Source organism: Cucurbita pepo, chromosome 20, assembly GCF_057944985.1.
Source record: "Cucurbita pepo subsp. pepo isolate OVF chromosome 20, ASM5794498v1, whole genome shotgun sequence".
Lineage (NCBI taxonomy): Eukaryota > Viridiplantae > Streptophyta > Magnoliopsida > Cucurbitales > Cucurbitaceae > Cucurbita > Cucurbita pepo.
The window spans coordinates 1201066-1214622 of record NC_141817.1 but is presented as its reverse complement, the minus strand read 5'-3'; the positions used below and the strand labels follow the sequence as shown (position 1 = coordinate 1214622).

Below are 13557 nucleotides of genomic sequence, written 5' to 3'. Positions count from 1 at the left end.
CTGTGTGATCGATGAACAATTGATCTAATACGGCTTAATCTTCTCATCTGGACAGCATGTTAGAAGAAATATGTTAATTATTATTCAGATTACACAAAAGAATCCAAATAATTTTATAATTTTGTAATCTGGACGGTTTGAGATGTGACCCAGAAATTTTTTATTGAGAACGAAGGCTAGTGGCCTGTTGTTCTGCGAAAGTCCAAGAACGTGATGATGAGCAAATGATGGTTCATATTGGGGAAGATCATTGATTGGAAAAGGGAAAAAACTTGAACTATGAGCAAGGTTTCTTTCTCGAAATAGCCTTATTCATATGATTGTTTCAAATCTCAAGAATAAATGGCCAGTCGCACAGCTTCAGAGGAAAAAAGAAAAGGCCAAGTTTTTCCTTAGAAAATAAGGGTAAGATCAGCTTGGCATCTATTCGAGATAAAATCTGATGAACAATTTCCAGTTTTTTCGAAGTATAAGAACGTCTACATGACACAATATAAGGCCTAAGTTAAATGCCCCTATCAAGAAATGAAGCAGTTCCACTAGTGCAGGTATATGCAGCAAAGCAAACCTTGAAGACAGAAGGCAATGATCTATCGTCCCCGAATTGTTCTCAGCTGTTGGGAAGTACAAGCCATTTGTTTCACCTCCCTTTCCATTACACTTGCTGACTACAGTTCCCATGTAAACCGATTCAACATCTCATCCATCAAGAGCGCCAAGGGCTTTCATGTCCTCCAAAAAGGCCATATATGAGTCATCGATACTCTGTTTCTTTGGGGCTGATGACGAGCTAACCAACTCTGGCTTCCCTACAATAGGAGCTGTGGGCAGAGACGGTGTTGCTGCAGTTGATGGAGAAGGCTTCGGTTTTGTCTTTGGTGCTGCAATCTCTCTTCTCACTCTAACTGATGCAGGAACCTGAATAAGTGGCATGATATAAGTTAAGAAAGTCGGAGTAAAGTTGATATATTTCGGAGTTCGAGCAGACTAAGATAAATTGTACAGTGAAGCTTTCTAATTCCCAATGGCCATGGATCAAAGCTACATGTTGGTTTTAGGTAGAACTGCATATGTTCCGCATAATGCTATCTTACAGATCACTTGTAGATTTGCACTAGAACAATACAGGAAAACGTGTCCATTGCATAAATGACATGCCTAGCAACAGCATCATTCCTACTTCCATGCTCAGGTAGAACACTGATTGAAGAGGAGAACTACAGGAGCATTACTTTATCAGGTGTGAAAGCATAAAATTGTCCTTGATCAGGCCCCAACTCGCTCACTTTTTGCAATAAAATTTCAAAAGGTTCGGAGTAAAGTTTTATAAGAAATTTACTTACGTTGGGTTGAAGGTCAAAGATTCAAGCTAGGTAAGCATACAATGCGAGCAGATCCCTAATGTGGTTGGTTTGGATAGAAAGGAATAGGCTTTTGTTTTTAGATAAGTCCCCCACGAGGTCTTTTTTTCTTTTCTTTTCTTGTTAATGTATAGTTTACAGCTTCTACGTGGCATGCTTTACACAATTCTTTTTATAATACACAGCATTATCCGATTAATTTAGATTGGAGGACTTTTGTTGTCAATCCTTCAAATCAGGCTTAAGGACTCCTCATCCCGAAGGCCTTCGGGCTGTTTCTTCATCTTTGGATATATGGTGAAGTTTTCTATGGGAAAAAAAAAAAAAAAAAAAAAAAAAGCTGGCTAATTAAAAATTATAGTTATCCTCTTGACATATCTTTCCTTGTGACCCTTAGCATATAGTATCTCTTCCCCTGAGAGATTGCCAGCCATATACAACACCTGCCAGCTTGGAATGTTTTATATTAAATTTGCTAATGATGGATAGGTTTGTGATAATCAGTGGTAGCCATGGTTTGTACCCTAACATTCCTAGCAATAGCATCAACGACTGCAAATTTTAAAATCAAATTGCACCAGACTAGCATATTAAGTCATCTTACCATTGCTGTAAGTTCTGGAGTGTGCTGAGCCAGTGGACGCTTAACGACAGTAGACGCAGCAGACTTAACATATGAGGGCTTTTGAGGGACAGTTGGGATATGTGCAATATGGTCATCTTCATGAAAAGTGGGAGGAGGGCCAGGAGGAAGAGGTGGTCTCATCATGGGTGGAGGTCCAAGGGGAGGCCCAAATGGTGGCCTTGCCATCAACGGGACCATCATTCCAGGCGGAAGTGGGAGTCCAGGTGCAGATAATGTTGGCCGCATATCTAGTGGAGGTGGAGGTGGGGGAAATCGAGATATTCCAGGGGGTAATACATCAGTCTGCAAGGTTGGTATCAATGAAGGCCCAGGTACTGGAGGTCTTGAAGGTGGAGGTGGAGGAACAAGTTTAGAAACATCTTTAGTGACTGAAGAATTATTTCTCTCCTCATCACCTGATACACCTTCAGACTGATCACTTGCTGGCTTTGGTGGCATCCCAGGTGGGGGAGGAGGTGGCGGGAGAGTAGTAGGTACCTAAATGAACGAGACCAATAAGAATGTTAGCTTGCTAAGAGTAATTATTAATAAGACTCCTTCAGTTTCTGTATAATATGCATAAAGCTTTTTCTTCACCCGGAAAAGTCAGCTAAAGAAAAGGAGTTAAACGGGGAAATTACCTGATGAGAAGGCCCCATGGAGCCAGAATCAGGCTGATTTCTCTCCTTTTCACCTTCACTGGTTCCAGTAGGGTGCATCATAGTAGCCTGCTGCAAAGATGGAGGCAGCAAAAAGGGAGAGCGACCTGCAACTTGTTCCCTTGGTGGAGGTCCAGGAGGTGGTGGAGGCAACGATGGTAAACCCAAGTTTGATGCTACAGGCATAGGCGGCAATGGAGGTGGAGGAGGTAGACGTAAGGAATCAGGTAGAGCAGGACCATTAGCAGAGTCTGGCAAAGGAGGCGGAGGGGGAGGTGGAGGTACAGCCAAGGGAACATCCTCTGGCTCCATGTTTGAGGATGATGCAACACCACTAGTAGAAGCATCAGATTGAGGAACTCTTGGTCCTATAGTTCATATTCAGAAAAAAATTCAGTGGAGCATAGGAATGTGAAAACACCTGTGTAGATTTCTGTTTTGCTACAAGATTCAATAGGAAGTTAACTTACCAATTGAAGATTTAAACATAGGAGGCTTCCCAGGTGGTGGAGCTCCAGTGGGATTTAGTGTGGGGTGGTAGTAAACAGAGTCCTGAAGTGGCAGAAAAATATCAAATAGAATCCAGAAATGCAATATAAGAAGAAAAAAAAAAGACCAGATAATCAATTAGAGTTTGCTCACTTCAGGATTCAGATGATTTGCTCCCTCTTCCTCCTCTTCTGTTCGTCTTTTTGGAGGTCCTAAATGACTGGCCAAAAGACAGAATACAGAGCTTGATTATAAACCATGGTATATTTCCAAAAGTGAAAATGCATTTAACTGCACGAAGAGTAATAGCACTAATGAGCAAGAGAGCCTTTGATACCTGAACATAACTGGGACCTCACCCTTTTCCTTCATTTTCTCTTCATATTCCTGTCCAAGAGAGAATGACAACATGATTGCTGGGAAGCTTACTGTCAATGTGCAAACTAAAGGAAGACCACGTAGATGAATATATTGAACGCTTAGATCGCATAGCAGTTATAACATACCCCATTAAGTGGAAGTACAAGACCATAGGTGAAACAGAAAAAACTAAAAGAAAGTTAACAGGTGTGTGTCCGGTTTGTTTTAATAAATGATCATCATTACAGGGGATCAGCTTTTCATTCTCCTTACCAATTTTTACTTAAATCTTAGTGATAAACAAGCATTATTGATGAGATTTCTCCGAGATTTTATTGGAAACAAAAATTACCTTCCTCTTCTTTATTACAAGATGAAGAGTATCTTCTAACTGTCTTTTCTTGTGCTTTCTAGCTTTATCGAGGGCACCATCAGCCTCTGCATAAAACCCCATAGTGCTAAGATTTTAAAAAATAAATAAACTAATAAATTAAATAACTGAAATGAGAAAGCGACTTGTACTCCACAAAAAATAAAAATGAAAATAGATAATCGAAGGCTCTTGTCAATAAAACTATCTGTCACAATCATAAATAAAATTTGAACATCAAAGTCTAAACACCTTGATGTTGCTCATGATCAAGATAATAAAATAGGCCTCTCAAATCAACAAAGAACGTTACAGAAACCATCTACGGTTAAGTTAATAGAGTTCATAAAGATTGCGACTTACTCATCATTTCCAACTTTTGAATTTGCTCCTTGATTGCATCAGGATCTTTCTTCAAAATTCCCACCTCCCTTACCTTTTTTCGCTCTTTCTTATTCTGGTAGGCACAAATAACAGCTGTAGTTAGAGGTTATTGATTTGAATCCGATCATGGACAATCACATCGCAAAAACACTAATAACCAAAGGAATTTAAATGGTTCGCAAAAAGAAAAAAAAAAAGTTTTTTCTATTATGTACAATTAACTTCAATCCAAAGTAATGAACTCTTAAATTCCTGAAATAAACAAAGCTTGAATTTAATGTCATGACACCAAGAACCTCCGAAATCTGATCTACCCTTTCCCAACTTAGACTACAAATTTGTTTCATAGGAGTCTAATAAGAAGGTATACAAGTCCAAGGGGATGAGCTTCTTCAAGATTGATTCCTGGTTGTGAACCATCCATATAAGCAATCATTTAGAAAAAAAAGACCCTAAAAATTTATCTAGACTCAATGGCTGTGGCTTTCAAGCCAATATCCAGGCCCTGCATCTCCAACGGAAAATTGACAGTTTTCCAGTGAATGAGATGGCAACCTCTTTCTTTACATACTCCTTACACCACACGAAAGCCCCAATAAGCTTCTCAATTTCCTTATTGTTAACGAAAGAACCATTTTCAAAGGAAATAGAACTGAAGTAAGAACGTAAGAGACAGAAACTTGAATCAATTGTAGCTGCAGTAATTGCACTTTTACTCTTTCACACTCGAGTACAGTCTCTAATTAGTCCCCATCTTACATAATGCAACAATTTGGGGCGGTAATTAAGGTCTCAGACAACACACTGATTCCTAGAGTAAAGTTGACGGGGTACCTAAGCCTAAGATCAGTTACAAGAATTCAGTGACATCTCACGAATCTAAAACCCTCAAACTAAATTGAGGCACAGCCCTTCAGAGTTGGATCATGGAATACTATACAAAAAAAACAAAGCACCTGAATGCATCCAAACGAGCCAGTATATCTAATTTCAGTGTAAGATTAATCGTGTCCAACATATCATGAATAGAAAAAGTGAATAAGTAAATTGTCTTGTCGAATTTATTTGATTGTAGGTGATATACAGAAATCAGGGCGTTGTGGAAAGTAAAAGATGAACGCAAATGAGGTTCGAAGACGGCAGCAATCAGATAAACTAGTGGAACTAAAGAGTCGACTGAGGGGCAAAAATCCAAAAAAAAAAAAGGTCTGAAGAACAATTACCCGCTTCAATTCCTTCTTGCGAAGCTCCTTTCGGTAAGCATCCGTAGGGTTCATCACCTTACCTCCTTTGGTCGTCTTCATCTTTGCCCTCCTCTTTCTCTCGCGAACTCTATCCCTTCAAAATCTTTCCTCTTCTTCTTCTTCTTCTCAAATTGGTACTGTAGCTGTTCTTCCTCTTCCAGATACGAAAAATATCGAGGCGGACACCAGAATTTTGGGCGGCAGAGAGAGAGGCCTAAGGCGTCAATACAAGCTCGCTCTCTCCCCCCAAATTTTGCCTCGATATAATACGACAAATTATATCCATTTTTGGATTTTTTTTTTTTTATTATTTTTTTATTTTTATGTTGCTTCTTATTTTGTTATCAATTTCTACCGATATTTTTTATTTTATTTATTTATTAAAAATTCAAATCTTTATAACTTCTTTAATATAATATTTATGTGTATTATAATGAAAATGGTCTAAAATTTGTATAAATGAGTTGATGAAATTAAAAACTTGTATAACGGGGAATAGGCAGCGGCCTGTTGATGTTGAAAGCTGATCTTAATGGGCCCTTTCTGTTAATGACCCATTATTTGGTCCTTCTTGGGCCACTTTCTTTTTATGGGCCTCCAGAGATTATCTGGGCCCAATAGGCAAAATCTCAAATTTGGATCTTGTCTCGCCATCTCTAAGAATGGGTATTTTAATGGGCAATTAACCTTTTATCAATAATAATAATATAAATAAATCAATCAATCAACAAAATAAACATTTTAAACACACTTTTTTATTTATTTATTTATTTATTATTATTATTATTATTTTAGTGTTTTAAGTTACTTTGTGACCAAATCCGTATATATAAATGAAAGAGTGTGGAAACCTCTCTCTAATATATGCGTTTTAAAACTATGATGCTGACAGTGATACATAACATAACAACAAATACAATTTTCTGCTAGCAATGGGATTAAGTTGTTACAAATGATATCAGGGTCAGCCATGAGGCAGTGTGCCAACGAGGACATTGAACCTCTATGAGAGGTGGATTGTGAGATCCCACCTTCGATAGAGAGGTGAACAAAACATTACTTATAAAAGTTTGGAAACCCCAAACCTCTTTAAAATCGTGAGGATGCCGGTGATATTTCCTTTTCCTTAAAACTCTGGGTTAGCTAAACGCATCATATCTCACACTCTAATAATTCTATGAACAAATATTCGAGAATATACACGACGAAATTACTTATAAAGTTACGAACTAAAATAAAATATAATACCCGAATAAAGAAGGGGGTAAAGGGGTAGGAAGGTAGGAGAAGGGGCACATGGTTTCATGATGTGCCTAACATGAGCCTTTTTTCTTTTGTAGTCATACTATTCATTCATGCATGCCAGGGCTTAAAGCATCCTATGCTCACCTTCAATCATCATCATCATTATTTCCTTTTTCCTTTTTCCCTTTTGGCCATATAATAATAATTTTTCAGCCCCAATTCCAACTATTTTTCTCTATTATTATTCCCTTTTCCTCTACCTTACAAATTCACTTTCCAATTTGCCCCCCTTCACATTTTTTTTTTTTTATATCTTCTTCTTGGAAGTATTATATTACTATTACGACGGACTCGAAATTATTGTACATTCTACACCTAACTTTCTATCAATTTAAAGAAATAATGCTCGGTTATCCTAAATTAAAAAGAATAAATATTTATATTCGTAACATATAGTAGTTAAATTATAAATTTAGTTTATCTAATATAATATTTAATTTTTAAGAATATTTTTGAATTTGTTAAAAATTATTAAACTAAAAATTAACTTTTTTTTGTTTGATATATTATTTTTAATTTAAAAAAAATTAACTTATAATCTTTATATGTCAAGATTAATTTTCGGATCTCTATATTTTCTCTTACTACTACGGGTGGGGACCACAAGACATCTTCTTTTCTATATGTGCACCACGTGGCAATTCCAACGCCACTCACAATTTTCAACGCTTTAGATTTATATCTCGAGATTATTTGGGTTTGCATTTAAGATTTATATTTCCATTCCGTCCACGTCAGATATTTTATGTGTGTTTCAAAAAATATATATAATAAATATATTGTTAAAATATAATTTTTTTTGTTAATATATATATATAGATATATATAATTCTCCAATGGATAAAAATAAAAATAAAAATAAAAATAATAAAAAAAAATTTATTTTTATTTTCTTATTTTTGGCGTGACAAAATTAGAGGAGTAGGGAAAAAGTATAGGCTCATTAATTTGTTGACTTTGGTTGAGGAACCTTACAAAAATAAATTCAACTAAATTGGCTAAATGATAAAGAAAAATGCAAGCTTCAAAGTCTTTGGGTTCTCATTTCATTGACCAAGTCTCCACCTACCTCCATTTCTCAACTCTTATGGTCTAGGTTTGCTAGATGTTGTAGGCTCGTCTTGTTTACACACCTATTTATACTCTATCGTTTTCCTTTTGAAATTATTTGTTTCAATAATTTTAATTAATATAATTATATAATTATACGACGTTGTATTAAGGTAATAGGGTAGGGTCGATGTGAGATCCCATATTAGTAAGAGAGGGGAACGAAACATACATTATAAGAGTGTGGAAACCTCTATAATGTGAGACTGATGACCATACATAATGGACCAAAATGAATAATATATAATAGTAGTGGATTTGAGTGGTTACAAATAGTATCAGAGTCAAGCATCAAATTAATTTATTATTTCAATATTATTAATAATAATAATTAAAAAAAAGCATGATTTAAAAAAATTAATGAAGATTTAGATTAATATGAAATGATGGGGTTTAGTTATGTTTTTAGTAGACACCTAATTGAATGGACAAAAGTACCCATTTAATAATATTAATTTGTATATAATTTAGGTGTTTTTGGGTTAGGCAAAATTGAATTAGTCAACGCTGCTTACCTCAATTCCCCAGCTGGTGAACTACTTCAACAATTATTGGCTGTAAATCTTGACCTTCCATCAGCATGCCCAACAAAAATTTGCATGATCAACGGATGAGATTGACTCTTTGCTTAAAAACTATACAGTTGAACTTGGCTCCCAAATTATAGCTTCAAATTTATTTATTTTATATTTTTGCAAGGTTAAATATGTAATATTTCAACTTGAATTTTTGTAAAAAAATAAATGATAAAATTTAGGGGTATTTTGGTAATTTTACCTATAAAGATTACATTAATAAACGTAAATTAGTATTAAAACATAACAGGTTCAATATAATTAAATTATCGACTAAAATAATAAATGTTAACTAATTTTGACAAAATACCGCCAAATACTCTTTTCTTAATTTAAAATAACCCAAAATTTTAAGGTATTTATTTAAAACACGTAAAATAAAATAAAAATGTAATAAATACTCTTTTAATGCAAAATTGGGAATGGATAAGGGCGGAAGAAATGAGGGAAATTTAGGAGGGAAGATCATATTATTTTAATCCAACTACTTATGATTGGAAAACTAAATTATATTATTTAATTAATTTAAATAATAATTCGTCGTCTTCCTAATTTACCCCTTTCAACCTATATTATAATAATTAGAGATCATTACCATTAATTTTTCAAAATACCTTCTTTTTTTTCTCAACCGACCCGCGTTTTCTTTTTCTCCCGTACATTTCTCGCATCGCCGATAACTACCTGCCTCGCCGGCGGTGACTGAGTCTTCAGGGCGACGACTACAGGGGACTGAAGGTTTCACCGGAGATCGAGAACGAGGGACTTGTTCTTGGGATTCTTGTTGGAGTATGGGAAATTGTAACGCCTGTGTGAGACCGGAGACTGCTGAGGACGAGAAGTCGGTTAATCGGAAGAAGAATGATAAAGAGCGGAAATCAAATCCATATTCTCGGGATCCTGTTGCTAGGTCGCCGGCTCCGCTTAGGGTTTTGAAAGATGTGATGCCGCTCAGTCACCGGACGCGAATTAGTGACAAGTATATACTGGGGCTTGAACTCGGTCGTGGAGAGTTCGGGATCACGTACCTGTGTACCGATAGAGAGACGAAGGAGGCTTTGGCTTGTAAATCGATATCGAAGAGGAAGCTGAGGACTGCGGTGGATATAGAGGATGTGAGGCGGGAGGTTGCTATAATGTCGAATTTGCCTGAGCATCCGAATATAGTGAAGCTTAAAGCGACTTACGAGGACAACGAGAATGTTCATCTGGTTATGGAGCTTTGTGAGGGAGGTGAGCTTTTCGATCGGATTGTAGCCAGAGGACACTACACCGAGCGCGCGGCAGCAAACGTCGTAAGAACAGTCGCTGAAGTGGTGAGGATGTGTCACGCGAACGGAGTTATGCACAGAGACTTGAAGCCTGAGAATTTTTTGTTTGCTAACAAGAAGGAGCATTCGCCTCTCAAAGCGATTGATTTTGGCCTTTCTGTGTTCTTCAAGCCTGGTACGTTCCGTCCAGCTATGGCTATTAAATTCATTCGCATTCTGATTGATTTTGTTGTTGAATATTAACTGCTTCTATTGTAACGAAATTTTAGGGGAGAAGTTCTCGGAGATAGTGGGGAGTCCATACTACATGGCGCCAGAAGTATTGAAAAGAAACTACGGACCAGAGGTTGATATTTGGAGCGCCGGCGTGATATTATACATTTTATTGTGCGGTGTTCCGCCATTCTGGGCCGGTAATATGCTTCTCTTCGCTATTTTTAGGCTGATTTCAAGATCAGTTAAAGGGTCAAGTATTTAATCGTTACTATTTTGGGAATGTGTTCTTAGAAACTGAACAAGGAGTAGCTCTGGCAATTTTGAGGGGCTTACTTGATTTTAAGAGGGAACCATGGCCACAGGTTTCGGAGAGTGCTAAAAGCCTTGTCCGGCAGATGTTGGAGCCAGATCCTAAGAGGCGCTTAACTGCTCAGCAGGTGCTTGGTAAGTACCTCGGCTATTTCTATCCACACATTTAGCTTGGTGCTTGACTGAGTGCCCCCTAAAACTGACAAATGTGGGGAGATCTTTCATTTGGTACAGTTCTTATGAATTATGCCTCAGTTCTTATCACTATTGAGATATTGATTAGTACAAAATTTTGTGCTTGAAGTGATGAAGTTTTGCAATTTTACTTTTAAAGTACATTCAATTGAAAAGGCATTGTGAAGTTGTTGATACTTTGAGTGAAGTGGAACAGCATTTGGACAGCATAATAAGTTTTCTATCTCTTAAATACCATGAAATTGAATTGATTAATTTTGTCAACCGTTCTTCGTTGATACTAGAAAGCAATATTGAGCCATTGGTGGTGCTATGAATCACTCTAGCTCCTGTCTAGTCGGTATTTTCATTGAACACGATACATTTGGCGTTCTTTGATGTCGTGTCGGACATGTCTATTATTTGGAGATTAGAGAATCTGTTTCTTTGTATTTTTGCTGGAGGCAAAGTTTGCTTCATGGTTGTGATTTGTGTCCTCCGATCTTACTTTATCATCATGTTTAATATCCTCTTCTCTTTCTAAAATGATGGTACCTCTACCTACATCTAACCCTTTTCCTTGAATTGGAAGTTTGCTTCATGACGAATTATATCCTAGCATAACAAATGTTCATCATCAATAATGAATCTTTGAATAAAGTCTCCACAGCGTATGCTCTTTTTTTGTTTTTTTTTGCCTTCTAACAGCTCTTTCACCATAATTGCAGATCATCCTTGGTTACAAAATGCAAAAAAAGCTCCAAATGTTCCACTGGGGGATATTGTAAGGATGAGACTCAAGCAGTTTTCTGTAATGAATCGGTTCAAAAAGAAAGCTTTGAGGGTAAGCCTTAAAGTATTCTATTATTATCTTCTAAATTACTAAACGAAAGTCCATTTGAGTACAACTCAATTGGTCAAGACATTATACATGGAACTTAAGAAAAAAACATTCATGAATGGGTATTACAGTGATGGAAATTCATGATAACTGGGAGATACCGAACTTCTAAAATGTGTAGGTGATAGCAGAGCACTTGTCTGTTGAAGAAGTTGAAGTGATCAGAGATATGTTTTCTTTGATGGACACCGACAATGATGGGAAAATATCTTTCGAGGAACTGAAGGCGGGACTAAAAAAGGTTGGCTCACAATTGGCTGAGCCCGAGATGAAAATGCTCATGGAAGTGGTAAATTTCTATGTTCTCAATTTCAGACTGAAATTTTGCTTTATGGTTTCAAGTTTACCGCTGAATATGCTTCCTCTTTTTACTTGAATGACTTGTGACTCTTTTTTCCTGATCTTGTGTTTCCCAATTGCAACGTTCTTCCCCATGCCATTTCCTAATAACCAGTTGGAATATGAATTCATGTCAACCATTTTTACTTGAAATGTTTGAGAATTTGACATGAAATGCTGACTACGTTAATGGAAGTTGAAGATTTTCTATTCACTAACGTTGGTATTACATTTTGTGAATATTTTCAACCGACTGTTCTCGACAGGCTGATGTTGATGGTAATGGTGTGCTGGATTATGGAGAGTTTGTAGCAGTTACAATACATTTGCAGAGGATGGAAAATGACGAGCATTTTCGCAGAGCATTTATGTTTTTTGATAAAAATGAAAGTGGGTTCATTGAATTAGATGAGCTACGGGAAGCCTTAGCGGATGAAGCAGGTGAAACTGATAGCGATGTGCTGAATGAGATCATGCGCGAGGTTGACACAGACAAGGTGAGACTTTCTGGTCCACGAATTTTCTATCCCTTGTCTCGGTACCCCATCCACCAAAAAAAAAAAAAAAAAAAAAAAAACTTGGTTAGAAATCACACTCTCCATAGTGGTATGATATTGTCCACTTTGAGCATAAGCTCTCGTGACTTTACTTTTGGTATTCCCAAAAGACCTCATGCCAACTGGGATGTATTCCTTACTTATAAACCAATGATCAACCCCTTAATTAGCCGACGTGGGACTTCTCTCCTAACAATCCTCAACATGCTACACTAAAATTACAGTAATTATCTAGTACTCCATTATACCACTGCACAACTTGATATTCGTTAGAAAGCTCAAGAGTAGAGGAATTGCTCTCTTGTGTTTGAGCATTTTGAAATGTGGTCCGTTAGCTCTCTCTTCCAATGCGTAGCTTCAGTGTTTACTTATAGTCCCCTTCCTAATAAGCTCGCTTCAATTTCTTGTAAAAATAATAAACAGGACGGACGAATAAGTTACGACGAGTTTGTGGCTATGATGAAAACCGGTACTGATTGGCGAAAGGCATCGAGGCAGTATTCTAGAGAGCGGTTCAAGAGTTTGAGTCTTAACCTGATAAAAGACGGATCATTGCAACTCCATGACGGGGTCACTGGACAAGTTGTAGTCGTGTGAAGTGAATTCATTTCCTGATGTTGTTTTTGTTTATCATGTTGAGTGAGTGTAGTAGTGTGTCCATTCCATTTATCCCAAACACGGCCTGCTATAACATAGAATGAGTTGTTGTTTCAAACGGCAAGATTTGCGTACCAGAACGAGCTTCCTCAATGTGCTGCCTGACATTGCTTACCCTCCAAGTTTGCAGAAGAGCACCCACACACACACCATTGGAGCAAGAACTTGCAGCTTCCCCCCGTGGATCTCATGGAGGTAGAGTAAATAGGCATTTTATTACTGAAATCCTCTTCACCTGTATATTTTTCTTACATTATTTGCTTGTGGTGGTTTAACTGGGCCTTCATGACTTTGAAGGAACACCATAGAGAAAAAAAAGAAGTTGATGGTGGAACTGCTTGTTGGGATTTGAGTATGAAGAAATTTAATGGTTTCTGTTTGTACAGATTGGGAACACTCCAAATTTCTTCTCTTTTGGATTACAGCCTTAGGTTCATGGGATTTACTCTCTTCCAATAATGGAATGTCACAGTTGACTAAATCCATTGGTTCTTTGTGAGGATATGAAAGGAATAAAGTAATTGTTTGTGTATGGCCAGTTAACTTGGTAATAAAATCAAGTCAAGCTAGCGGGTCATGTTGGGTATGGTAAAAAATTCTTCCTGTTCAGGTTATATGCTATCAAAGTCGTTATTGTATCGCTTTTAGCTT

The 13557-nt window shown here is 37.0% G+C and overlaps 2 protein-coding genes across 4 annotated transcripts; one reads left to right on the top strand and one right to left on the bottom strand.

The window, feature by feature from the left end:
* Positions 1 to 366: 366 nt before the first annotated feature.
* On the bottom strand, positions 367 to 5755 carry LOC111783683 (protein EARLY FLOWERING 5). Its single transcript, XM_023664602.2, has 9 exons — positions 5472 to 5755; positions 4228 to 4321; positions 3847 to 3932; positions 3472 to 3521; positions 3288 to 3354; positions 3116 to 3197; positions 2628 to 3013; positions 1966 to 2484; positions 367 to 918 (listed from the first exon to the last, which is right to left on the bottom strand). The coding sequence occupies exons 1-9, from the start codon at positions 5550 to 5552 to the stop codon at positions 700 to 702; spliced, it is 1584 nt and encodes a 527-aa protein (XP_023520370.2). The 5' UTR covers positions 5553 to 5755; the 3' UTR covers positions 367 to 699.
* A 3333-nt stretch (positions 5756 to 9088) lies between these two features.
* On the top strand, positions 9089 to 13291 carry LOC111783044 (calcium-dependent protein kinase 10). Of its 3 annotated transcripts, XM_023663920.2 has the most exons (7): positions 9089 to 9928; positions 10023 to 10166; positions 10261 to 10413; positions 11181 to 11296; positions 11475 to 11642; positions 11959 to 12189; positions 12673 to 13291. In XM_023663920.2, the coding sequence occupies exons 1-7, from the start codon at positions 9274 to 9276 to the stop codon at positions 12844 to 12846; spliced, it is 1641 nt and encodes a 546-aa protein (XP_023519688.1). In that variant the 5' UTR covers positions 9089 to 9273; the 3' UTR covers positions 12847 to 13291. The 3 variants fall into 3 exon arrangements, 1 of the variants encoding a protein (XP_023519688.1); XR_015414694.1 differs by lacking the exons at positions 9089 to 9928; positions 10023 to 10166 and having other exon boundaries at positions 10247 to 10413; positions 12673 to 13101; positions 13215 to 13291; XR_015414693.1 differs by lacking the exons at positions 9089 to 9928; positions 10023 to 10166 and having other exon boundaries at positions 10247 to 10413; positions 12673 to 13101; positions 13204 to 13291.
* Positions 13292 to 13557: the final 266 nt, after the last annotated feature.

Bases quoted from the DNA above. Each gene is read 5' to 3' on its own strand.
- LOC111783683 (XM_023664602.2), bottom strand. From the start codon at position 5,552: ATGAAGACGACCAAAGGAGGTAAGGTGATGAACCCTACGGATGCTTAC. The intron at 3,198-3,287 runs GTGAGCAAACTC...CTGCCACTTCAG, and splicing joins CAAATCATCTGAATCCTGAA to GACTCTGTTTACTACCACCC. The intron at 2,485-2,627 runs GTAATTTCCCCG...TCGTTCATTTAG, and splicing joins CCATGGGGCCTTCTCATCAG to GTACCTACTACTCTCCCGCC.
- LOC111783044 (XM_023663920.2), top strand. From the start codon at position 9,274: ATGGGAAATTGTAACGCCTGTGTGAGACCGGAGACTGCTGAGGACGAG. The intron at 10,414-11,180 runs GTAAGTACCTCG...CCATAATTGCAG, and splicing joins AACTGCTCAGCAGGTGCTTG to ATCATCCTTGGTTACAAAAT. The intron at 11,643-11,958 runs GTAAATTTCTAT...TGTTCTCGACAG, and splicing joins TGAAAATGCTCATGGAAGTG to GCTGATGTTGATGGTAATGG.